At 47.0% G+C, this 26,478-nt stretch overlaps 2 protein-coding genes across 5 annotated transcripts in view; both read right to left on the reverse strand.

Moving 5' to 3' along the window:
• The window catches only part of tns3.2 (tensin 3, tandem duplicate 2), a 74,020-nt gene extending 70,941 nt beyond the window's left edge, over positions 1–3,079 (reverse strand). For both annotated transcript variants that reach the window (XM_064333872.1, XM_064333871.1), the window contains exon 1: positions 2,492–3,079. The gene's annotated coding sequence lies outside the window, so the exon portion shown is untranslated. The remainder of the gene's footprint in view (positions 1–2,491) is intronic.
• A 4,382-nt stretch (positions 3,080–7,461) lies between these two features.
• dspb (desmoplakin b) lies at positions 7,462–26,045 on the reverse strand. Of its 3 annotated transcripts, none has more exons than XM_064333874.1 (21): positions 25,883–26,045; positions 23,610–23,735; positions 23,146–23,205; positions 22,726–22,893; positions 22,123–22,227; positions 21,876–21,971; positions 21,307–21,432; positions 20,779–20,931; positions 20,192–20,346; positions 19,288–19,414; positions 18,765–18,951; positions 18,161–18,384; positions 17,537–17,715; positions 17,095–17,233; positions 16,214–16,407; positions 15,545–15,707; positions 15,277–15,360; positions 14,769–14,876; positions 14,456–14,554; positions 12,013–13,839; positions 7,462–11,285 (listed from the first exon to the last, which is right to left on the reverse strand). In XM_064333874.1, exons 1-21 carry the CDS (start codon positions 26,018–26,020, stop codon positions 7,980–7,982), a joined length of 7,764 nt encoding a protein of 2,587 aa, XP_064189944.1. In that variant the 5' UTR covers positions 26,021–26,045; the 3' UTR covers positions 7,462–7,979. The 3 variants fall into 3 exon arrangements, with proteins under 3 accessions (XP_064189944.1, XP_064189943.1, XP_064189945.1); XM_064333873.1 differs by having other exon boundaries at positions 18,161–18,387; XM_064333875.1 differs by having other exon boundaries at positions 13,342–13,839; positions 18,161–18,387; positions 25,883–26,044.
• Positions 26,046–26,478: the final 433 nt, after the last annotated feature.

Below are 26,478 nucleotides of genomic sequence, written 5' to 3' on the forward strand. Positions count from 1 at the left end.
CAAAACGCGGGTGAGATCACAGGACGATTCATTCCTCCCTTTTGAGCTCCCGGGCCTCACCTGGGATTTCTATCACCGAAGGGCGCTTTTATTATCCTGTCTGAATCTGGTCCGTCCAGTTTATCGGCACGCTACTGTCTCTTGCACGGAATCCGTTTTGTGCCACCGGTCGCAATCGCTTCACACTCGTTCGCCTCAGACACCAGAGACGAGCGACGCGATAGGTGCGCTTATCAGGGAAGAACATTCCCACAACCTCCAGTACCCCGTTGCCCTGTGGGAAATGTAGTTTTTTGTTTTGTTTGTGGGGGGGTCTTTAATCAGGCCCCGAAAAAAAAAATCCAGCAGGTAACGCAGTAACAGGCGTGTGCTCAGAAAACAAAGGAACACGGGAGGGCTGGTGTCCATGGGGCAGGGTTGAGCCAAAACTCCCCAGTCATGTGACGCACGAGCAAACAACAGATAAGAAAAAGCACGTGAATGTGACCTTAAATCCTGGACTCGACTTGCTTAAAATAATTCTATCAATTCTCCCCTGGGAGTTCCCGAGCTCCCTCTGCATCTTCAGGAAAGAAAAGAGGAAGAGGTACAGTCCAGCCCCTGGGAAGCCACCGCCGTGTGGATATTATGCAATGATTGGCCAGAGAAAGCCGAGGCCTGAGCCTTAATGTCACAGTCTACCGTTTGTTTCCTGTTTGGCTTCGCTGATTTGTGTTGCTTTTTTTGCATCCATTCACGGCTGCGACTCAAACAAACAAACCCGCCATTTCGGAAGACAGGAGCTCCGGGCCATGCGTGTATTCTTAGCCTTGTTTACCTTACGCTTTTGGACATTTTTTAAGACTATTTGTCTGGACGCTCTGCGCAAAACAGAACAATTTGGCTCACAATCGCTCATCCGAACCCCCCCCCCCCCCGTCCCCCCCGTCCCCCGCACAAAATAAAAAGGGGTGCTCAGCCTCAGCCAAAAAAAGGGCTCCCAAACTAACAATTCCCATATTATCTGCCCCTTTCCCAAAGTTATAAAGGAATGCGTTCCAAAATGGATTAGGTTTTTTTTTTTTTTTTTTTTTAAAGCTCTTTCTTTTCCTGCAAACTGCCATTTTAATGGGTTGCACATGCTGGCAGCGACACACACAGTTCTGCCCTCGGTGTCTAAGTGTGTATCTGAAGCTGATCACTCTGCCACAAGTCCCTCCTCTGGATTACTCCTCTGAAGAGAAGGTTTTCTGCAAGGTTTATTCTAAAATTCTGAGCCAGTGTTCCAGAACTCCATTGCTTTCAATTACCAGTAAGTGATTGTTACATCAGCATTAGAACGTTCAGTTAAGAACATTCCGATCACGTATTTGTGATCCTGCTACACCTTAAAGGCTTAACGGATCTGTCCCCTGAGAGGAGTCCCACACAGAACGTCCTCACGGCGATCAGGTACTCCGGATCAATCGCTTTCCGAGACCAAACACTTTAGCAGCTCTGAGTCCTCTTATCAGGCCCAGAAAGAGAGAGAGAGAGAGAGAGATAGAAAGCAAGAGATAGAGAGGAGAGAAGAGCCCCAGGTGAGGAGATAAACACAGGCTATTACAGGTAGAAGGGCCTGGGAAATGAGCTTAAATGGAACTTCTTACATGTCATTAACAATGGCTGTCTAAACACAGCCTCCAGGCTACCACATACCAAATGCCAGCTGTGTCAGGGACCAAGAGTGCCAAAGACTGCTCCATCACCCCCCTCCTCCGCTGCCACCCCACACCCCCCCCCCGTCCCACAACTCCCTCTACCTCTACCCCGACCCCCCAATCTCTGAATTTTGTTTAAAAAAAGAAGCCATAACTGTATAACTTGAGTTTGTTGTCATAAATTCAGCTACAGCTTCATTTTTTATAACATTCAGAGACCAATGCTGCCAAAACTGCCCCCTCCCAACTCTTGCCAGTCCCACTCCCTCTACCCCGGCCCTCCCCACCCTCCCCCCATCTCTCTGCATTTTGATCAAATGAAGCAGTAACTGCATATCTGCACACAAGCTCAGACCATGGCACTGTGCAAAGTACAGGCAGCTATGCTTAAAGGCCTACCTACAGCCCCCCCCCCCCCCACCCCCCCGTCAAACCCCCCCTCCCCACCCCCAGCAGCCCTGCGCCCAGCCTCCTTCGCCTCCTTCAAAAAAAGCTCAACAGAGCCAAAGTAAATAAAGCGAGCAAAGCACTTTTTTCTCCACGTGGGGCTTACATATTTCCACTTCACCTATTCAGAGCCTGTAATAAGAAGTGATTAAACGCATGGAGGCTGGAGGGTAGAGAGAGAGAGAGAGGGAGAGGGAGAGAGGGAGCGAGGGAGAGAGAGAGGAAGAGAGAGAAAGAGAGAGAGAGGGGGAGGACAGAGCACTTGCAACCTTGTAATTGTGCTGCAGAGTGAAAACATTAAATGCTTCAGTCAGTTTAGCACAGAGGCACCGTTGCGCGGAGCAGAAAAGGTCACTACTCTTTACCTTTACCCGCAGGACTCGATGGGTGATGGTGCCGGGTCGCGGTGGCGGGCTGAGGCGGGGGTGAGGGGTTGGTGCGCAGCTGTAGTAGTCCTTCAGGCAGAGTAACACTGGCAACAAAAAATAAATATGTCCAGAAAAAAAAAAAAAAAAAAAAATCCCCAAAAAAGTTCTGTGGAGGAAAAGCAGCAACACAGAAGGTTGATGGGGAGAGGGGGTGTGGGGACAAGGGGGGAAAAAAAGTTGTAGATCCTCTCAGTGCAGGCTAAGCTGGAAGAGATCTGAGATGAGAGAGAAGTAGAGAGAGAGAGTACTGAGCACTCTCTGTGTGTACTTTGCCCTGACTGATCCCGCTGAGGGGCAGGCAGCCCTATGAAAAGTCTGCTGTGTGCAAACGGAACCTCCCAAGCCTTCAGACGACTCCCTCTCTCTCTCTCTCTCTCTCTGAGCGGGAGCTAGCGCACCACCTCCTCCTGCTCCACCTCCTCCTCCTGCTCCTCCTGACGCCGCTGCCGCCGCTGCTGCTGCTAGCGTTCGCTGGTGTCGCTGGTGTCGGTGCCGCTGCTGCCGCCGGTGTGCGGCCGGGGGATTCTGGAGCAGACAATCCTCCCTCTGTGTAGCTTCCTTAACTAGGCTGGTCCCTCCCTCTCCCGAGTCCCATTAGCGCCAGAGCGTGCGTGCGTGTGTGTGCGTGCGTGTGTGTGTGTGTGTGTGTGTGTGTGTGTGTTGGGGGGAGGTGGGGAGGGTGTGGATCAGGAGGGCTGAAATAACAGGAAGACAGAGCAGGCACATGCACGCTGCCGGGTTTAGGCAGAGATTTTATAAAGTGTATCATTTACCCGGGTTCCTAAATCGCTGCCCTGTTTTGGTCCCAGGCGCACACTCAGCTCAGAATGACGTTCGCCAGAGAAAAAGGAAAAGAATACTCTTTGTTTTCCCCGCATAGCTTTCTGTTTCTGTTGAGTGGCACTATAAAAAGAGTAGCTTTTTTACACATTAACATGTTGGTGTGTGTGCGTGATCAAAGCCGGCACTGAAACAATAAAATTCAGAGTATAAAAAGTGTATTTTGTTTATTTTATTTTTTTTAAACTGGTGAGTCTACTGAGTTTATTTGCATTTTAAACATACCACATACAAGTGTGTTTGATTTAAAAGTCGATTTTAAAGATAGCAACAGAGACTCAGTGGCCCCTTAAAAAAAACAATGGAAAACTACAAAGGAGACCAGCGCGGGACATGGAAATGTCTACGGCATTTCACAATATATGTAGTATTTACTTTTGGCGTGAGAGCCGCGGTATAAACAAATCTCCTCACCGGTCCTTTTTGGCTGTGTTATTCAGCGAGTAAGCCAGGCTGTCATAAACATTATCTCACTATTTTTCCTCCTCCTGGTCAGCTAAAAGCGTGTTTGCTCCAGTTTAGACACGGAGTTGATTCGTCGAGTCACCAGAAGTGGCAAGAATGAACACTTGGCCTCTAGAAGTGATTTGTAGCCAACCTGAAAAAAAAAATACAGCCTGGATACACAGGCACTAAAAACTTGGAACACACAGAGAGTTTGCCGTTTTGTTGAAGTCAATCAAAAACTGACAGATACAGCGGGATGATGCTGCTTCTTTCTTGATTGTGCTCTTTGCGAAATTATAGGCTATATTATGGGCCGAAACTACTCAGGAAAATGCCCACTGTTAAATCAGCTCTTACGAGCCTGGCTCTGCTCCACGGCATGCCCACGTGTGCTCAACAGTTTAATTAACACTGGACATGTTCCTGCATTCCAGTCTAGGTCTAAGCAAACTGAGGACTTTAGTCCCTCTGATTTAAATGAATACCACTGGTATCTATTTTAAATCTGCCGTTTGGTATCGTGAAAGTGAAAGTGTGCTCTTCGTTTTCCCAAATTCACATCTGAAACAACGAAGCGTGTTAGACAGGCAAACAATATAATATATATATACAGAGAACAATACTAACAAGAGCTGTGGCATTAGAATGTGAACAAATATAGCAAATAGTTAATGTATTTTTAAAAAATAGAAGAACGTTATCTGTAATCGTATTCATGAAAAAGACAAGCATTTCAACTCGTCATTCATCCACATCAGTCGGTTTCAGTTACAAGCAATGTACGATAATATATCGAAAGTGACATTGTGGTCACAAGATTTATCACCAGAGCTGCTCAATATTTGTCCGAGGAAAAGATTACTATCGTTAAACATTGTCTAGGAAAGTCAGTAGCCAACTCCAGAGCAATTCCTTAAATCCAGCTGCAATAGGCTAATCGTGGACGGTCCAAAAGGAATTGTTATATTGCCTGTACATTACTCGGATTAAATTATCCTAGGGCGCAGACGGCCTCATAAATTAACTCTAAATCATTGACGATCAAACATTGCCCAGTGATTAGCTAATTATCACCAAATGCATTTGTATTAACCTATCGGATTTGTTTTATTCAGCAGGTCTTTGTTACAGTTAAATGGGTGCTAAACATGCAGGAATCTTGAGTTTTCACATAAATGGACCAGGTAGGTTGACCAAAATATAGCTCATGTCTTACCCGGATATAACCTGGCGCTGCACTAGTCGCTTCGAAAACTTTTTCAATCAAGGGTAGGTCTACACAGGATAATGTTCAGTGTTAATTAAACTACAACAGTTTATACGACTCCAATTGGGACCACATGCACACTACAGTTAATTTGACACAGATAATTGTACTGTGTTGCTGGGATTTCACTTTAACGCCTACAGCCTTTTCGCCACGAAACAATGTTTACTGGGAATGAGCGCATTTTCAGCCAATTTTACTATGCACAGGATGTCTTCCAGATAAATCGGATCCCCCAAGCACACTTGTAAAAATTTAAACGTGATCTCTCTCGGCTATCTGCACAAAGAAAATTCCAAGACAAAGACGATTCTACAGTTTATTTTAGGCTCATGTTGCAGGTAAGTCGGAATGTAAGCGCCGAACACAATCAAATCACGTGATACTGTATATCGTTTTAGACCTAATTTCCTCCCATACGTATTTTACCAAAATATTCCGTGGCATTTTAGCGAATTTACCGATTTAGCTGAATTCGATGTTGTGACATCAATTAAATTTAATTTGATTGTAATTTTAAAAACATGTTTCACCACACGCAAAACTTGAGAATGTCTGACGTTATTTTGCATAGTTTAATGATTTGCATTTTGTAGCAAGTCTCAGTCCATAATTCGTTCAGCGCGCCAGCGCATCACTTTACTTTCAGACCCTATAAACGTTGATACTACTGCTAGTGCCACCCAGTGGTGAAGAAGAGTGAAGACTGTTCACGAAGGATCTCCAAAGTATTACGAAGAGAAGCTCCCATGCATGTTTAGATGCGGAAAATTGTAAATACAGAAGTAATAGTGAACATTACATTACTTGGATAGCAAAGAAATGCTCATTGGACAATGCAAAATAATACGCTAACTATACGCGGTCTCCCAGTGTCACAGCGGCTGGGGGGTGGAGTTAAAATAAATGTTGAAATAAAAGTTAATATAAGAGTATATTATAATATCAATATAATATACTTAATATACAAATCTGCACAGTAAAATGTCCGGTGTTAATTCAACTCCAGCAGAGTTTATACGAGTGCAGTATGGATTAAATACACTCTATCAGTATGAAATGTGCTTTATCAGAGTTGGTTGAACACTGAACATTTTCCTTTGTGACATGACAAAGAAACCATGAAAGAAAGAAAAAAACATGGAAAGACAGAGGGAAGTATCGAGGGCACTGAGGTGGCCACACCCCCCCCCCCCCCACTCCTGTGATGCTGTGTGGTCTCGGCTGTGTAAAGCAGTCTTTGATATGCCTGGAGTTGGACTGCATACCAAAATGCTTCAGCTGTGCTCCAGGTGGGGCAGGTGCAGGTGATGCAACAGGTGCAGGAAACACTATAGGCAGCACTCTCTTTGGGGAGAAAAGGGTTTTTTGTTTTTGTTTTTTCCTTTCAAAAAAAAGAGGATCCTCGTGACCCTTTGATCTATCAGGGTGTTGCTAATTGGGAATGCGTGTTAACTTACGTAATCATCAATAAGAAAATTATGACATAAGGCCTTTTTTTGCAGAGATGTTGCCGTGTATTTTCCGATAACGGCGAGAGCGGAGAAAAAAGCAAAATTTCCAAAACACATGGGTTCAAAGTGACTTTCTTCCGTCTTGAGAATAGTGTGCAAGTGTATGAATAAAGGGATTCAGGAAGTAATAGTCAACTCTGCTGCTGCTGAGGTGGACAATCCAGGTGCAGAAAGTAAAAGTCCTCCCCAGGATTTTGTTCCAATCGCCTGTATTTGCTAACCGGCACAATTCTTCAGCCAGGAGGCAGAACTAATCAGCATGAGCGGAAGAAACACTGGGCGGGACTTCTAACTTCTGACCCCCCTGGATGTTCCACCTCTGCTTTGCGATCAATTTGGCTGACAGCCGTGTGGGCGTTCATTCTAGCTCAAGGTGTTACGGATGCTAAATCCATTAAATGCCATCACAACCACAAGCATTCTCCTTGTTTGTGCGTCTGATGAATGAAAAAATGAAACGGTGATACTACCAAACAAGAAGGCACACTTTTTCAAGTGTCCCCGGTCCTGTCACACATTTTCAGTTTCTGCTACGTGTACCAGTCATCCTGGGAGAGGTGAAAGAGCTTCTAATTAGCATTATGCTAATTGCCATTGCTTCATACCCATGCCTGTCCTCTGTCTTATAGTTGTCTGATAACCACTAAAACCAACTCTGGATAGGACTGTAGTTTGTCTGTTTTGTACTTGTTGAAAATATGTGAAGGAAAGGGATTGAAAAGCAGTTATAATCACTTCCAGACCTGGTTGTATTTATGAGTATGTTCATCTCAAAAAATGTAAAAAATAAAAACATTTTTCAAATATTGATTTGCAAAAGGATGACAAAAACAGACCACTTTATTTAAAGAATCTGTATGGAATTTATTGCAACTAATGAATCAAACAAAGCATCTCAACATGTACTTGTAAGATACATCAATAAACTAAGATGCATGTGTTACTTTCTTATCAAAGCAAAAGAAACATACCAACAGAAACTGAAAACATGAATTAACTGAATTGTTGTATTAATTACCTCCTCCTACTTGAAGATATTCAGTTATGTAACAGCTAAGCCAAAAGCAAAGTAAAAAAGCATCTAATATCTCATGCATCAAATGTAAAAAGCACTTGAAAACAATTAGTTTAAAAAAAATCCCCAGTGTCCCTAAATAATCCCTTTTCTTCCTGATCAATGCCCAAACCCAGTATTATCAGTTTAAATGTATGTACCAAAGCCTCAACCTTGTGTGTCAATTCCCCACCCCTGGATTCCAAACAGAGAAAAAAAAAAAGAATGAGAGAAAAATAAAAAAAGAATGCAACTTTGTTAAGTGTGGCGCTTAATCTCTCCAGCGTCGGGGGGGCTTGAGGTTTAACTGACAGATCGTGAGCTGAAGGAGTAGTTGTAGCTGTATCTGGAGCTCAGGTCTATGCTGCCTCGGCGGGAGCCAGTCCTGGAGCCGCTACGCGATCCGGGGGCAGACGATACGTTGTAGGGGCTGCTGATCCCCTTGGAGGACACCGAGGTGGCCTGGAGCATCTTCAGCCCGCTGCCCTCCTCCACCATGCAGTTGTCCATGGCCTCCTTGTAGGAGATCTTCAGCTTGGTCTTGGGACAGGTCAGGTTCTTGGAGTGATGCCTGGTGTCCTGGAGCTTCTGAGCCGCTCGGCTGTCCAGCCACCCTTTCTGGACGACGTCCTGAAGGGTCCTCCTTTTGCCTATCTCTGGGTCGAACAGGCCGCCCGTCACATACTGGAATTCGAGGAACCTCTGCCCGGCCCCGTACGGCAGCCACCTCTCCTTTATCGCCTCCACCGCCGACATCTTCCGCTTGGTCTTCACGTCCTCGAACCCCAGGTGCGCCTTCTGTGCCGGCTTCAGCTTGGTGGCCATGTCGTCGTCTATGATGCCCTGGCGCGCGGCTTCTTGCACCGAAAGCCTTTTGCCGGTGGTGTGGTCGATGATGCCGCCGGTGCAGGCCTGCGCTTCCAGCAGACGCTGGGCTGTGATGGAGTCCAGTATGCCGCGATTCAGCGCCTCCATGATGGTTATCTTCTCAAGACTGTCCGAATCAAATATGGCCCCCACGGGGCTTTGCTCGTCCAGCACCTCCGACGGGGAAGCCAGGGTAATGGAGATGCTGGCGATGTGCTTCAGCGAGTTCGGGGAGAGCGGCGGCTCCTCTTGCGTGGAGCGGAAATGCTGGCCGGAGCTGACGTACTTTGAGGTGCTGGTGCGCTGCGTGGTGCTGCTGCGCTGTACGGTGGTGGTGTGCTGTGTGGTGCTGGTTTGCTGCGTTGAGCCGGCGTGCTGAGTCGGGGCCGAGCGCTGTGTGGAGGCGCTGAAGGAAGCTTCTATGCTGGTAGAAGCCGCGGGCCGCTGAGGACTCGCCTTGCTGGTGATGATGTCCATGAATTGAGTAAGATTCATCGCCTTAGAGCGGTATTTGTCAAATGTGACCTTGTCGATTAGGCCCTTCTCAAGGCAATCCTGGACATCGTACTGGATGCCTGTTTTCCGGTCAATGACCATGTATCGGATAGAGCCGTCAGGGGCTGTGATGGCGATCTCCTCCCACTCACACTCCTGCTCTGTGAGCTCCAGGTAGGTTTCATAGTCAATGAGCTGCCTGTCATAAGCCTCCTTCACTGACATTTCTTTATTTGTGTCTGGGTCCACAATCACCACTCTACGCTTGCGAAGGGTGTTCTTCTGGGTGGACTTTTTCTTTTCATGTAGTGGCAGTAGGACCAATCCTGTTTTTTTGTCAGTGGTGCACCTTTTTTTAAGCTGCAGGTAGGTCAGATTCTCCTCGGTGTTTGGGTCAAAGAAACCCTTTGAGTCGTCATCCTCACTGGTCAGTGTGCTGCTCATTTCCTTGTCGAAGTATCCCCGCTGATACGCGACATCCACATCTATGCGATGGCTAAATTTGGGGTCAATTATGCCACCGCTTGCAATCTGAGCCTCTAGGAGCCTGATACCATGTCCCCTTTCAATGAGACCTGTCTCAATTGCTTGAAACAGGGAGATAAGCTTCTCTGATTTGGGATGTTTGTACCCAGTCACGGCTCTTTCTGCAGACAGGAGTTTGTCCTTGAACTCTTTGCCAACCAGACCTTTCTGTACTGCCTCCTCCACGGTCAGATACAGGTTATTTATGGGGTCAATCACGAATCCCGATGCGGCCTGGGCTTCAAGTAGCTCCAATGATGCTCCTGGTCTGAGTAGTCCTTCTTTCATGGCCTGGTAGATGGGCAGGATCCGACCGTTGGCTTCGTCAAAAATACCCGCGATGCAGGTTGAACCCTGAAGGTATTGCCTGAGCCTGATCTCAATATCCTGGCTTGATATTTTACCTGCTCTTAATTGATCCACGTCTGAAGGTTCGAGCAGGCAGGAGTCTACTAGTTCATTGACAGAGACCTCTCTTCGGAGCCCCTTCACCATGATCGGCTTCTGTGGCGCTGAGAGGAGCAGAAGGCCGGTGGCAGGGTCTGTTCGACACTTGACCTTCAGATCGATGTAGCTGGAATCATCTTGCGTGACAGGGTCAATGTAGCAACGTGGCCTCTTGTTCAGCGCGGAGTAGAGTTCTTCATCGATTAAATCCCGATCCAGAGCTGCATCCTTTGTCAGGAAGACGCTCAGGACAGGGTCAACGATCCCTCCAACGGACTCCTGAGCCTGGAGCAGACGGAGGGTTGTTTCCCAGTCAATCCAGCCCTTCTTCATAGCCTGTCCTGCAGACAGAAGCTTTCCATTGGAGGGATCCTTGAAGCCGGTGCAGGCATTTTCAGCTGTCAACAGCAGGTCTCTGTCCTGGAAGTCTACTAGGTGTTTGGTGACAGCTACATCCACAGCCATTTTTTCGTTTGCTTTGGGATCGATTATGAAGCCTGTTGCAGCCTGTGCCTCCAGGAGCTTGGAGGCACTCTGTGGTGTGAGGAGGTCTTGATTCTTAGCCTCAGTGAAGGACATTCTGCCCTCAGGGCCATCCATGCCGGCAATAGCGCCTGTACCTTTCAGATAGAGCTGGATGTCGAGAGCCACCTCCTGCACAGTCTTCTGGCCCCTGAGCAGCTGGGAAAGTGTGACCTTGTCGATGATCCTACAGTCGTGCAGCTGATGAGCGGTGACCTTCTGGCGAATGCCATCAAAGAGGAGTGTGGAGGTGTCCACTGTGTCCATTTCTGTCTGCGTCTGCTTGTGGTACACATCTGGACGCTGCCTCAGCCTTCTGAGCTCTGCCTCCAGGCTGTCCCTCAGCGAGGCCAGACTCTGCATTTCCTTCTCGGTGCTCTGCAGCTTCACCTTGTACCTTTCCTCCACCAGCTTCAGCTCCGACAGAAGCCTTTCAACCTCCTTCTTCAGGGAGTTCCTCTCCTTCTCCAGTGCGCCCTTTTCCGATTCGTACTGTCTGACCAGTTTCTCTTTCAGCTCATACTGAGTCTTCCAGTGCTCGAAATCTTTCCTGATCTTGTTGTTCTCCTCTTGGAGGCGTTGTTTCAGCCGAAGTTCAGACTCCAGGGTGACCTTGACGCGTTTTAGCTCCTCATCATTCTTCTGACTCTTGGCCTTGTCCTGGTCCATTTGTTTTATCCTGAGCAACAGGCTGTCCCTTTCTTTCAGGATTGCGTCGTGCTGACCTTGAGATTGCTGTATCTTCATGGATGCCTGAAAATAAAAATAACAGCAAAAAATTCATTAGAAAAAAAATGTATTCAGCATTACATGGTCTAATGTAGCTGACTATCCTACTTCCAAAACCTGCAAGCCATTATTTACAATACCATATGAAAGCTAATATAGATAATTCAATATGTTTATGCATTCCTAAAGGTGTTTTACAAACACATATTTGAAAATATGGAAATGTTTAGGTTGTGTGTTAATATAAAAAAAACAGGCAAACTGTGAGACAGACATATTAATATAGCATGCATCTGGCAACTATTGTTATTGTATTACTATTGCATTGGACATGCAACAAAATGTGTACTTTTCATTGAATATTTGCATTATATATATTATTTGTAAAACACCATAATTACAGAATAAGTATTCAAAACCAAAGCACAGAAAATTTTGCTAAAAACATTTCTACAAAATCAAGACGTGCTGATTAGCTGGTTCATGCCGATGGTGAGGGGTGATCCATTGAGCACTGAATCAATGTTGATTTAATAAAGGCAGAAGCAAGCATGCTGTACAGCAAAGAGTCAATTTAGTCAAAATAGAAATTATGTTATTGATTGGTTGTACAGCAAATGAGCGGCTGAATCAGAGGCACAGGCAAGAGTTGATTATCAGAGGAGCAAAGCTGTTGGTGCTGCCTAAATGGAGGACAAGCCATCCGCTGCCACTTAGGTATCGAGGTATAATTGGAAATGATCCAAAGTACCTCCGTCGCTTGCTTTTGGATTTTGTCTATCTCCAGTCTCAGCTTTTCCCTTTCTTTGGACAGCTCTTCCATCAGCCTCTGGTACTCCAGGCTGGCTTTGCTGCTGTTCTGCAGCTGAAGCTGGAGGGTGGATATCTGAGCCATGGTTTCTTGGCCGCTGCTCTCCTTGGACCTCCTCAGGTCGCCCAGCTCCTGCTTCAGGGCCCTCAGCTCCTCCTCCAGCGTCAACCGCTCCTTGGTCAGCTTCTGGGTGAGGCTCTGCAGATTCCCGATCTCCGTGGCGTTGCTGTTCAGCGCCCTGCTCTTCTCCTCCATGGTCTTGGACAGGCTCTCGTTGCGGAGGTTGGCCTCCCTGACCCGCGCCCGCTCCTGGGCGAGCTGCTGCCGCAGGGCCTCCAGCTCGGCGGAAAGCTGCGCCAGTTTCTCGGTGGCGGCCTTCTGGTCCCTCAGGCTCTTGTCGAGGCTCTCCTGGAGGCCCCTCCGCTCCTGCTGACCCCGCCTGTCTGCGGTGGACGTCTCCTCCTGCTGCTTCCTCAGCAGGTTGATGGTGGTTGTGTGCTCGGTGAGTGACTGCCTCACGGTGTTCAGCTCCGATTCCACCCTCTGCCTCCTGCTAGCCTCCTCCAGACTGGCCTTCTTGTGACTCTCTGCCTCAGCCTTAGCCGCCTCCAACATCCTCTCTAAATCTCTGATCCGGCCCTGAAGATCCGCTATGGACTTCTCCACCTTGCTCCTCTCACTTGTCTGCTTTTGCAGCTCAACCTTGACCATGGTCACCTCCTCCGACGACACCTTCAGCTCGTCTATGACCTGGACGGAGGACGCATACTTTTCCTGAAGTTCATTCAGGGCCAGCTTGAGTTTGGAGATTTCCGCCTCAAGGGCCCTCTTCTTCCTATACTCCTCCTCCAGGTTCTGCGTGAGCGTGGTCAGCTCATTGTTCTTCTCCTGAATAAGCCTGTTGGCACCTGCCAGGGCCTCCTTATGCTGAAGTTCAACCTCGCCCCTCTGCTTGATGAGGGTGTCAATCTGGACCGTCAGCTCCTTTCTCATCGTGGACTCTTCGGTCCCCGCTGACCTCTGTTGCCTCACTTCCTCCTCTGCCTTCCTTCTCATCGCCTCCACCTCCGTCATGGAGAGTCTCAGCCTGTTCAGCTCATCCTGCAGGTCCCGCTTCTCATTTGCTAGCTCTTCGTACTGCGTCTTCAGGGTCGACGAATCATCCTCCTTCTGCTTGGAGACCTTCTGGACGTGCATCTTTGTGATGTGGATTTCGGACTCGTAGGTCGTCTTAAGGTCGCTTATCTCCTTGCTGTACTGGTTCCTTACCTTGGAGAGCTCAGACTCCAGTTCCCGCTTCCTGGATGCTTCGTTCTCCAGCTGCATCTGCAGCCTCTCGATCTCCCGCTCCTTGTCCTTGACAGTCTTCTCGATGTCGATCTTGGCGCAGTTGGCCTCCTCCAACTCCTTCTGCCTCTTCCGGATGATGACCTCGTACTCCTCCTGGTGGAATTTGTACGTCTCCTCCAGGAGCCGCTTCTTCCTCTGCTCCTCCTCCAGCATCTGGGTGAGCTGGGCCAACTTGTTGTTCAGCTCTGAAATCTGGCTGCTGGCGGCAGTTAGGTCGTCCTTGGCAGCATCACACTCCATAGCCTTGCTCCTCTTCACCTCCTCCAAGGACAATAGCTGGTCTTTGGACTCTGTGAGCTCCAGCTGGTACTTTGCCAGAAGGTCTCCAAGAGACTTGTTCTTCTGGTTCTTCTCTTCCATTTCCTCTCTTAGCAGCCTCAGCTCTTCTTCCAGAAGGTCAATCCTGGTGTTCCTGATCTGAATGGTTAAGAAATCAAGGTTCCGGGTTAGTATGTGCATTTGTGTGACTTTGTAAACAGTGAACAGTGATTTTAGCTTGTCAAAGTGGTTTTAAGTGAAAGCCCTAATATACAAGTGGTGGAATATTTAGAACATGGCAGAGAGGAGCATATCATGTTAATGCAAATGTTTTAATTAGTTCCGTCTTAACCTGCATGTGCACAGGTACAATGCCATAAGAGTCTGACTCGGGGTGGAAATGGCAATAATTTTACAAAAGACACGATAGAACAGTAAGATGATGTAGAACAATTTCAGTCAGCATCATTTAAAATGCTTTCCACAGCAGGCTAAACATACACAGATATTCCGTAAATAAGTCGGAATTCAACCACTTTCATTTGAAATTAAACACAACACTTGCACCTTCAATGAAACATCATCAACAGAGTCAAGCTTACAATATTCTGGAAATCATACACTGATGCGCATTTTACTGCACCTAGACTAACATGTACTGTATATACACTTTTTTCTCCCTGGTGAGTAAATCCTGACAGTAACACAGTTTTCTCTTTACACATTTCACGAATTGCAAATATCACCAAATATCACCCTACAAATCACCCCCTACCTTCAGCTCCTCCATGCATTTCAGCATTTCAGCCAGGAACTTGCCGTAGTCGTTGGAGTTGGCCAGGAGACCAACGTAGCGGGCCTGCAGGTCACCGGCCTGAAAAGCACAGGTTCTCGCCAGTCAGTGCGCCGGCAAGTTAGCTTGCAGTTAACGTTGTAACAACAACTCTAGCGGTACAGGCACATTGTGGAAAAAATAACATTTAGTTTTGGGGTGGCTACCTAAGTATTACAAGAATTAATATGTTCCACAATAATTTTTATGCATTCTAAAATCAACAGAAACATCCGCATTTGACACTTAAAAATACCTCATCTGTGACAGTGGCGGCAGGGGACTGCAACATGGTCCTCTTGATGGGGATGTTGAGTAGAGTCTCTAGGCCTGAGGCGTAAGAGGCCAGCTGCAACTCACAGTCCTTCCCAGAAACAAAAGACAAAAAAAACAATAAAACATCTGTACCGGTAAATCATGGCTGCTGGGCAAAGAGTAGGTATATTAAAACCCTTAAAGGTGTAAGATGACAAACATGTGATTAGAGTGTTCTTAACTGAACATTCTAATGCTGACGTAACAGTCACTACTGGTAACTGAAAGCAAACGGAGGTCTGGAACACTGCCTTAGAATTTTGAATAAAAACATTCCAAAAATCTTTCTCATCAAAGGGCAATGTAAAATCGGTGTCAGAGGAAGCACCGTAATGGATGGTTCTGAAGGCTGTGGAAAGAAAGTGTTTCTCACTGAGGCAATGCAGCCTAGGCCTGCGCCGGTCTACCACACCTAGAGGTGTGCCGCGTCCATCACACCGTTACCGTACCTTGATGGAGGCAACACATCTGCTAGCATCCTTCAGAACATCTTCCACCACTTCCCTCTTCTCTTTAATTTCAGAGTTCAGAGCCTGTGAATGAAGACACACACACACACACACACCCAGGTCAGCAGCGAACATAACATAACAGTGAATAACACAATTTATTTGTAACAATTTTCAATGGTTCACGACGATCCAAATGAGTTAACAGCATAGGTAGATAGATAGATATAAACAGACAGGTTTGTTGATTCATCGATTGGGTCGTTACCTTCTGCTGGTTGACGTGCTCCATGAGGACTGTGACGTTGTCAAACTTGGCGCTCTGCAGGGCATCCTGGCGCTGGCGGGTGGCGTCGACCCAATCGCCGAGGGAGGTGCTGGTTGTGCGGTACTGCTTCAGCTCCAGCAGGTACTTCTCCAGGTCCAGCAGCCTGGGAGAGAACATGGAAATCTCTCACCAAAAATCTCCCCGATTCCTCAAAACAGCGACATTCACATCTAGGCACTTGCAGAGACTGTTTATCCAGTGACACAGAAAAGCATGTACACACAGGCTTAGGAAAAGTACAGAGAGTCAATACCAAGTAATTAGTGTCAAATCCAAGAAGTACATAACTGTAAGCACCATAGTAGCTGAAACAACCATGAACACGTGGATTTGTCCACTCACTGCCAAACTAATGATAAAATGGCGGACGAACCATTCATCGATCAGGCCAGTTTTGACATTTACAGTTAGCCGATTTGTTCGGTTGCGCTAACATCTGGACACAGGAAACCCTGCTGCTTGACGTAATCATGACATCATCGTGATGACATCATCACACGTTCTGTATGGGACGCACTCCAACTGGCTTAAAGGGGTGCATGTGACGGTTGAGTAGAGGAGCGAGAGAAATAGAGAGAGAGAGAGAGAGAGAGAGAGAAGGGCTCCTGCCTGCTGTCAAACTGGCTGTGGATGCGGTGCCACCGGTCCGCCAGCTGGCCCGTGAGCTCGGAGTACTTGGTCAGGTCCAGCTGGCACTTGGGGCAGGGCTGGCCCACCTGGGTGTGGAAGGCCACGCAGTCGCTCAGCTCTGCCTCCAGCTTACTCACGATGTGCGACTTGTCATCCAGCTCCGATCTCATGTGCTGCAGACGCACAGATACACACACACAGAATATGCACACACACACAGAAACACACACACACACACACACACACACAGAAACGCACACAGAACCACGCACACAGAAACACACACGCACACAGAAACACACACATTTTTTATTACCTCTGGGAAATATCCACTGTGCCGTGTGATGTATGTATTTATTCATTGTTTGATATATTCGCAGATGTTTTCACATTAATATTCATGAGCTGCGAGGTGATGTCATACCAATACCTGGTTATTTCGATAAACAAACTCAGCGGAGCTACAATCCATAGCTAGCTGGCTACTCTAAAGAGAAAAAAAACTTGGAAGCTGCTGTTGTGTCATTGGTTGGTTCCCTGAGACCCAAGACTAACCCAGTCTCAACCATAATAACATTTCACTTTCCAAAAACAAAATACAAAAGGGAAGCCTGGATTGCAGCTGTCAAAGAGGAAGGATAAATGCCAACAGCCCTAAAATCTGCAGTTCTCACCTCTCACTAACATTAAATCAATCAACTTGATATTGATAGATCATGAAATAGTCATGGCTATGAACATTACTTAACACTGAAGTTGTGAACAACTAACGTCAGCCAGCATAGGCTGTAAACATTTGATAAAGCATCGACATCGACTAGAACAGCAGAGGGGGTGCTAGGTGACGGTTGCTAGGGTACCTTCAGGGTAGCCATGTACTCCTCCACCTCGTCAGGATCCAGAGAGGTGGTCTCCTTCTCCGTCAGCCGGGCCTCGTACACCTTGATGACATCATCAGACAGCATCAAGGCCTGCAGCAGGGCCATCTGCTTCTTCATCCTAGCGAGGAAGACAGTGGAAGCAGTAGAGTGACAGGCTCAAAGTCTGATCTGTATTTTTTTATTTTTAAGTCTGATGTAAATATGTATTTAATGACATACAGAAAAATTATGGGAGGAGTTAAAATTGTGCATTAACAAAGTAAGCTGCGTATGGCAATCTTGATGGGGTGAAAAGCAGGCCCATCCTAGCCTCTCTGTGAGGTCAAACCTCAGATCAGCAGATGTGCTATAATAATGATGTCGCAAAAGCGCATGTTCCGTATTGCTCGCATCCGATTGGTTTAAAGGAAGCACGGCTTGCCTCTCTGTGTGGGACGAGGAGTAGCCCTCCAGGGCGCCCAGCTTCAGGTTGATGTGGTTGAGCTCCAGTCGGAGGAACTTGACTTTGTCCGAGTCCGACATTCCCTCTAGGGATTTCAGGATTTTCTCCTTCAGCTTGAGGTACTCGTCCCGGATCAAGTCCACTTCCTGCTCAATTCTCTGCAATGGCACGTGAACACAGGTTACAAGCTTGCTCGGACTAAAACCAAAAAGCTCCCTCTAATCAAGACTCTTCATCCATCCTTCATCCATTAGCTGACAAAATTGGGTAGACAATTTCAAATGATTACATTTTATACAACTTTTTGCTTTTGTACAAATTGTTCCCGTAATAAAAGCAAAAAAATAAAATCAGGTTTTTTTTACCCAGTGTTTAATTTAAACAATGCATTGATGCAGATTGTGCATTTCAAAGGCACTTGGTGGTACATCCATTCACAAAAAAAGAACAGGGGCATTATCATCAACCCCTTTTGCACAACAGCCAGAGAAGAGAGGGGCCCATTTCTGACAGTACTAAGCAAATTTACTCTTGGATTCCAAAGGGAGGGTGTTTTTCTGGGGGTTGAAGGGGGGGGGGGGGGGTAGGGGGAGAAATACGTACCTCCAGCTGGAGGAGGCGCTGGGAGCACTCCAGCAGGCCGTCCTCCCCCAGGGGCAGGAGGAGGTGCTGGGAGACGCCCTCGTCGGCAGCTTCGATTTTCTGGCGCAGCAGCTGGAGCTCTGTCAGCAGAGTCAGCTTTACCGCTGGCTCCTTCACCACAGTCTCCTCCGCTTTCTCCCCCTCCTTCACCTCTGTTGGCTCCTCTTTCTTAGGAGCTGAAGCAGCTGCTGTGGGCGGATGAAAAGGTGTATTACACCCCTTACGGGGAGAAAGACCCCCCCCCCACAGCTGCCCCCATGGTCCATGTAGTAATCGACCTCAACCATGACTTCAGGAAGGGCACTGGATGGAAGACTGAGAACTGCGTTTTGGTTTTTCCCCTTATAAAACAGATGCGACTCAGTTCACATTAGTAATCTTATAAGAAAAAAGATTCTACAAGAGCAATTTTGAACATAATTTGACTAAGACGCTGATTGCAGATCATGTGGTAAAAAAAAAAAATTAAAAAACCAAGCCATTCAATTAATAATCAATACAAGAGATGAACAATTCCAAAATGGGGTGGCAAAAAGGAATAATCAGATAAGATGTGAACACTTACTGTAAGCAGGAAGCTGTACAACCAGATCGTCGTAGTGGGTCTGGGCCCCGGTGTACTGCGTCTCGATGAGCTTTTTGTCGTCTTCGACGAACAAATCGGAGCCTTTGGAATGGCGTGAGAACTCCTGGTAGTGAGTCTCCAGGCTCTTGATGATGTTGCGGTATTCCTCAGGCCGCATTTTGGAAATCTTGGGAAGTTACGGACGAACGAGACAAACGGGAAAAAGGGGGGGCATAAGTTATCAGGAATTGCTGATGCATTAAAGAGCTTGCCAGGTTATGCAGCAAAAGCAGAGACCCTTGAGATGGTCAAGACCTTGAAGCAACGCTAGATATTCTCTAGGTAGTAGGCAAAGTGAGAAGCTGAGATGAGGTGTATGGTCTGTTCTTGTAATCAAATATTCATGTTTTTTCATGTTCTTAAAGAAAGTAATGCATTACCAACCAAATTTTTTTTTTAATTAGGTTTTGTGGTGATTCACTGTGGAAGTTTCAATTGGGAGGACCATGAGAAGGAGGGTTACCATGGTAATGGTGAGAGAGTTGATGTAGCTGATGTCCTTGAGGCAGTACTGCCAGGAAATCAGGCTCTTGATGTTGATGTAGAGCTGGTTCCAGATTCCCAGGATGGCCTCGTAATACTGCTCATTCCTGTTTAACAGAGGAACCAGAACTTCATCACCGGCCTTGTGATCGTATCTCAGAGCCGTCGCTCCAAGATTTACGCACAAGTGGCAGGTTGACGGACCAGGGAACATATCGATATATCAGTGTGATCTTTTTCATCATTTAAATGCTTGTCCCCCTTTTTCTCCCAATTTTTGGAATGCCCAACCTTCACCAGCCTCATTGCTACAATCAATTTGGGAGAGCGGAGATAAGTATGTGGTTTCCTCTTAGCCACATGATGTCAGGCCACTGATCTTTTCTTTTCAACATAGACATGAAGGATGAATGAACACTTCATGTCCAGCTTTAGCAATCAGTTTGTGGGCGCCAACTTGACCAGCGATGAGTCATCTCAGCTGACCAAAGTACAAGCATGCGTCACACTGCAGGGCTGGCCAACCACAGTCAGCACAGGCACAGTCCAGATTCAACACCAGACCATGGAGCCCATCCACACACTGGAGCAGTACCTTGACAGATAACAGACCGTGAGGCCCATCCACACACTAGAACAGAGCCTTAACAGATACCAGACTATGGGGCCCTTCCACATACTGGAATAATGCCTTAACAGTGGGCCTCATCCACACACTGGAACAGTGACAGATACCAGTCCATGGGGCCCATTCCCACACTGGATCAGATACTACACCGTGGGACCTATCCCCACACTGGAACGGAGCCTTAACGGGATGCGCCGCCCAGCAGCCCCCCATGCATTTGCATTCCTATGACGCGGTGAAGTCCGGCGGGTCTTACTTGCTCGCGAGGTTGATGCTGAGCGGGTTGGGAGGAGGGATGAGGAGACACACAGAGGGAATGATCATGTCCAGGCCCCCGGGCCCCATGACCTGCCACTTGCTGCGCTCGGTGTTGTCCTTCAGAATTCCCTCGTTGCCTTTGAAGATGACTTTCTGTGAGAGGGACAAACAAACGAAACACACTACAGCCGCTGGGCCATTCTACAAGTTTTGACCCCTAAATGTGTGTTTGATAATAATTGTATAATAATAATAATAATAATAATAATAATAATACTCTATTTATATAGCACCTTTCATACGTAAAATGCAGCTCAAAGTGCTTCACATAAAATGAGAGGGAAAAAAAACAAGAAAATACAAATAATAAATAATAAGTATAATAATAAAGGATAATAATGATAAAATAATAATAATTTAATGTAAGAAAACAAGAACACAAATAAGATATTGAGGTAATTATGCCCGCGACCCTGCTCAGGATAAGCGGGAATAGACAATGGATGGATGGATGGATGGACCTTCATTGTGGTCAATCACTGCACTTGCAGTGAGCACACGTGTGTGAAGACGAGCATGTCTGACCTGGTCCTGCATGTAGTCGCACAGCGCTTGCACGATGACAGGACTGTTGCTCTTCTCCTCAGGGTTGCGGGGCCTCAGCCTCACGATGGCCTTGGACTTGTTGACCAGGTGCTGCACCTGCCGCTTGTTCTCCATGATCCTCTCCTTCTCCTTCTGTGGGTCGTCCCAACAGCACTCAGCTTATCACCAAACTCATCAACTCAACCCCTGACTCTTCAACTCATTACAAATTCCCTCAACGCCTCCCCCAGCTCAGTCCCAGATTCTTGAATTAATCTCCAAAACCGTCAACTCAGTCACCACTAAGCTGCTCCCTTACTTCAGGGACAGTTTTGGGAATAAATTGACTTACATACTACTGATAAAAAAACCATAAACATACGTTATTAGCACATTGATTTTTTTCAGATAGCACATACGTATGCTCTCATGTGTTTTTGTATATAAAATATGTTTGTTAGACAGTACATCCACAGGTCCTGCCATTAGCGTTTTTACTCTGGCAACAGTGACTTGAGTTCATCGCACCTCCAGATTCTGGATCATTTCTTGAAGGGTGTCCAAGGGCGTGTTCTTGTCACAGGTGAACTTCTTCCGGACATTTTCATGCTCCTTCTGCAGATTGCTGTATGTCTCATTCGCCTCCTTGAAGAACTTCAGTGAGCATTGGAGGTAAAGAAAAAAGTTAGCATCATCCAGTACCAAGCTCAGGATTGTAACTAGCGATACTTGTCCATACTGAACTACTGCATGCATGATGGCAATGGCCACCTCTATTCCAGGGAGACCACCTCTCCCTGCTTTTCTCTTTTGCCTCATTTCTTAGGTTTGGTTTGAAATTCGTTTTTCTGTATATTGAGTTTTATGCTCTGGTATTCTTTTGGTCTGTTTAGCTTTGTTGGGAGTACTTTGCGGTTGACTTTTTCATTTTTTTCTTTTTTCCCCAATTACATAATCCAGGAACAATTCTTACGAAAGAAAAATGACTCAAACAATACAGTCATAACCTCATACACACCAATACCAAAAATTTAATTGAATAACTGGCGGGTTAAATACTCAGGAATGAGCCACAGCACTGAGCAGTTGAGCAGTACCTGGCTGTAGGCTGAGTTCTCCTTCAGGTGCACCTGGATGCATTTGGTGATCTGAAGCAGCCAGCTCCACTGGGTCTGCAGTGTGTCCATGTAAGCCTGGAGAGAGAAAGCACCGGAGGCAGCAAAACGTTCAGATTCAGGGAATCAAGACATCGCAGCCAACTGTCAAAAGAGCTGTTCCTTCACCAAGTTTTTGGTTTTTTAAACTTTCAGCCGAGCCGAATTCCCTCCCCGCTGGGGGCTCTACCTCGATCTTGTCGGACGCCGGGTGGGCGTTCTTCAGCAGTCCGTCCACCTTGTGTTTCAGCTTGTTCAGAAATTTTTCCTTTTCTTCCAGGTCACTCATCAGTTTCTGCGAAAACAGAGGCCGATTCAAGACTGCATCAGCGCAAAATTCTGCTTAACCCAGCCGTGCTATTTGCAAGCAACGGGTCCATATCTGGCTGAATCACACCAAGGTAGCACAAGGAGACATTGAATCCAGTAAATTTTTGGGCCTAATAAACCTAGATTTGGGAACTACAAACAGGGGAAAGGCTGAAGTACAGATTTATCAAACATTGCATTTTACAAAAAGTTCTGGGTCTTGTTTTTCTCCAGAAAGTCAAAAAAAAATCATGAAATGCTCATACTGTTCAGTATGAGTCTCTGGACCTGGAGACGTCTTATCGGTCGTGTTGGGGCTGCAATTCCGTTTTCAGTTCAGTCCATTCCCAAAATGAAGTTAATTAATTGAAAAATCCCCACAGGCCATTATGGTAATTTTTCACTTCACTTTGTGAACTGACTGGATAGCAAACCCTGATTCTCAGGACGTCAGGCCTTGTCCCCAAACGGCGAACACCCTCACCGAGTAGCTCTCCTGCTTGTTGGGGACGTAGACGTCGATGTTCTTGTCCCCCCAGTCGAACATCAGCTCCTCTTCCTCCCGTTCGTTCACCCACATGATCTCCTGGGAGATCTCTTGGATGATCTTCTGCAGGTCCCTTAGCTGGTTTGTTCGGTCGAAGGACAATTTCTGGAAAACACACACACACACGTCATAAGCCTACTGTAATTGCATGCTTTTGTTCCTGTGGAGGGGCCGTGGAGGGGTTTATTAAGTGACGTTAATCCTTTATGGAGTAAGATTACAAATATATAATCAGAATGTGAATTCTCGAATACTGATGTAAAAAACTCACTAGTGGTAATGGAAAGCAATGGAGTTCCAGAACACTGACTTTAGAATTTTCAAAATACATTCCAAAGGGTTGAAGGAATAGCTCACCTGCAAGCTGTCCCATTCCTGTTCCAGTGCATTCAGGGCTGCTTTGTCACCCTTCTGTATCTACAAAGACAAGCACATTTGATCATGGTGACCTTTAACTGTCCAGAGAGCCTTTACCTTATCTATCTAAGTACCCTACCTCTTATGGTACGATGTGAGTTGTGTGGTTCATTCCTTCCTATGCCAGTCAGAGATGTGAAAATAAACAGCAGTGAAGAGAATATTGTAGATAGAGGCCCACCACTGACTGCTTGATCACTGTATTTCAGTTTAGGTAGGAAGTTGTTAGGATACACAGGTATGAGGGTGTTAGGGTATACTGGTAGGAGGGTGTTAGGGTATACAGTTAGGGGATTGTTAGGGTACACAGGTCACAGGGTATTAGGGTACATGGGTAGGAGGACGTTAGGGTATACAGGTAGGAGGGTACACAGGTAGAAGGTAGTTAATGTACATGTGCATACCAGCTCGTCTCTGGCCTTGTCCACCTCTGGGCTCCGCTGGATGGTGCTGTGGAACTTGTTGTGGTTGATGATCTGCTGGTCGATGACATCGCTGGTGTCCCCCCACGACGACGTCTCTACAAGGCGCTGTGGAAGGCATCAAAGGGGGGGTTTAAAAAGGAAGCACACACCCTAATTTAAAAAAAAAACGATTTTAAAAAATGGCAGATTACTAAATCAGGCTTTACTCTTGTGTCTGCAGCGATTACTAACAGAGTTCTTGCAACCACTCCGGAAGCAACAAAGCCGGCCCAAACGGAGAGCTACCCGGTCATTCAATAACTCAACCGGCGAGACTGCCTCATGTTTGGCTATTCATGGGGATTTCAGGCCAGTTTCACAAGCACTTCCACCATTTCGCGTAAGCGATTTAGCTGCATCGCCGCAGGCCTGCGCAGATGCCCCGGCTCCCAAACACAAAGGAGCTCTTTGTCCGCTCTGAGAGGAAACCGGCTGTGCACCTGCACTACCTGTAGTACCTGGGGGCCCCTGGGTGTCACAGCTCTTTGTTACCTGAGCAGCAGTGGTTGGTCAGTCACACACAAATGAGGAAGATTCTGCCCCGGGTACACCCTCCAGGACATGTGACCCAGCCTTCATCTACTGTATGGCGCGAAAAGAACCACACACACCCCTCGCATTTTAACTCATTCTCCACTTGGGATGCAGAGGCAAATGCAATTGCAGAAACTTACTGGGAATTTTGGGGCCCGTATCCTCAAATTCCTCATTTTTCACATTTTATTATAACTATCAGTATGAGTTTTCTGAGCATCAGGGTCCTGCAAAGAGATAGATTCCTCCCCTGCAGAAGATGTAGCTTCTGGACTGTGGTCATTTTTAAAATAGTTCTGTGAAACTACCTCACACCCAGACTAGAGTTTTTTGTTATAGGAACCGTGGAGTTTTTTGTTATTTTCTTGGAGTACCTTAGCCTCACCAGAGCAAGGGCTCAAACCCAGCGATCAAATTGTTGAAGGAGTTATATCTTTTCAAAGCTTAATTTGTAATTAATTGACTAGCTCCTACATGGCTTCTAGACGATTTCAACTAATGGGTCCAAAAGGTCGATTTTAGGCGGTTGAGTTAGTCTAAGTTATGCCTCCCCCTCCTTCAGTGTACAAAAACAAACAAAAAAAAGCTTCCTGAAAGATTCCCACAGTGGCCTCTGGGTGGCAGCAGATAGTCACACAGACCTCCCCTGCAGCTTGTGAACTCCCGTGTTCTTATCAGCATGGAGCTATGTCAGGAATCCCAAATGCACCAGGGCCTCTGCTTGACCTTCGATAAAGCCAGTCCACTCACGTTTACTCTCTGTTCAGCGGCTGTTTTTTTTGTCTTTCGTTGCCCAAGGTCTGTGATTTACCGCAAACCGAGCAGAGCGCAAAGTCCACAAGTTTCTGTGGCTTTGAATCTTATGCCAGTTGTTTGTGTCCCTCAGCAGCTGGAGAGAGAGAGAGAGAGAGAGACGAGGAGCCCTCTCTTTGAAGGAGAATAAAAAACAGCCATGCCGAGCTGTCTACTGATAACTCCACGCTGCGCTGAATCATATGAACGACTGGAAATAATAAGAAACGAACCGAGACATGATCTTGTCTATGACATCACAGGCATTCCACTGAAGTCTTCTAAGCACCTGTATTCTCCTCACGTATTATGGCTTAATATCAGTTTTACTGATAAGGCTGCACCCTTAAATTTGCCCGTTTTTTTAAAGTACTTCTTCCATCTGTTTTTTCTCAACTGGGGTTGCGCTGCATTTCTCACGAGGGTCTCACGGAAGGAGAAGTTTACGAGCCAGACGCACGCAGCTCAAAGTGCAGGGCCAAGCACAGGGCCAGTGGGCGTTGACGACTCCAGCCACATAGCTCAGTTTTTTTTAGTGATATGCCTGTTCCTCTACATCTCTATATGATCTCCTTTCCTCTCCTCTCCTCTCCTCCCCACCCCTCCTCTCCTTCCGCTCCTCCGTCTGCGCGGTGTCTCATTTCGGTGTTCGGAGCACCCTACAGCCCCCCCCCCAGCCCTGCCGCTCCACAAACCGGTTTGGAGAAGACGTTTTCCATGGAGGGCCAGTTTCTTCAGGCGTTGCGGGGGGGGGGGGGGCGGTACACGACAGCCCAATCAGACGGTTACTAGCCACGCCGGGTCCCACGCCGGGCCACGGCCGTTCCCCACAGGCTGACGTTTAAATGAACCGGAGATCGCGGGCGTTCGGAAGATGGCGGCGGTACCTTCTGCTGTCCGATCCAAGCGATGGCCTCGTGGAAGCTGCGGCCCGGGTCCTCCCAGCTCAAGCTGCCCTTCTTGCGCGAGACCGTCCCGTTCAGGGCGAAGTGGATCCCCCGAAGCTGGTCCTGGAACTGCTCCATGCTGAGGGGAGGGGGGCAGAGCGGGAGACACAGGGTCACCTGGGCACCCCCAACATCGCCTGTGCACACCTGTGCACCCTCAACATCGCCTGTGCACACCTGCGCACCCCCAACATCACCTGTGCACACCTGCGCACCCCCAACATCGCCTGTGCACACCTGCGCACCCTCAACATCGCCTGTGCATACCTGTGCACCCTCAACATCGCCTGTGCACACCTGCGCACCCTCAACATCACCTGTGCACCCTCGACATCGCCTGTTCACATCGCAATTCTCAGGTGTCACCACCTACTTCTCTGGTGAACATTTCAAATATTTTTTCATCAAACTCTCTGACAAGCAACAAATAACAATTTACACTTACTGGGCATTTTTTTAAAGCAGACAAAAATACATATCATCCAGCTTTTGATTGTGATTCTGGCCTTGTCCAATCTCACTGTTGAACTTTTTTT

Source organism: Anguilla rostrata, chromosome 4 (genome assembly GCF_018555375.3).
Source record: "Anguilla rostrata isolate EN2019 chromosome 4, ASM1855537v3, whole genome shotgun sequence".
NCBI classification, from domain to species: domain Eukaryota; kingdom Metazoa; phylum Chordata; class Actinopteri; order Anguilliformes; family Anguillidae; genus Anguilla; species Anguilla rostrata.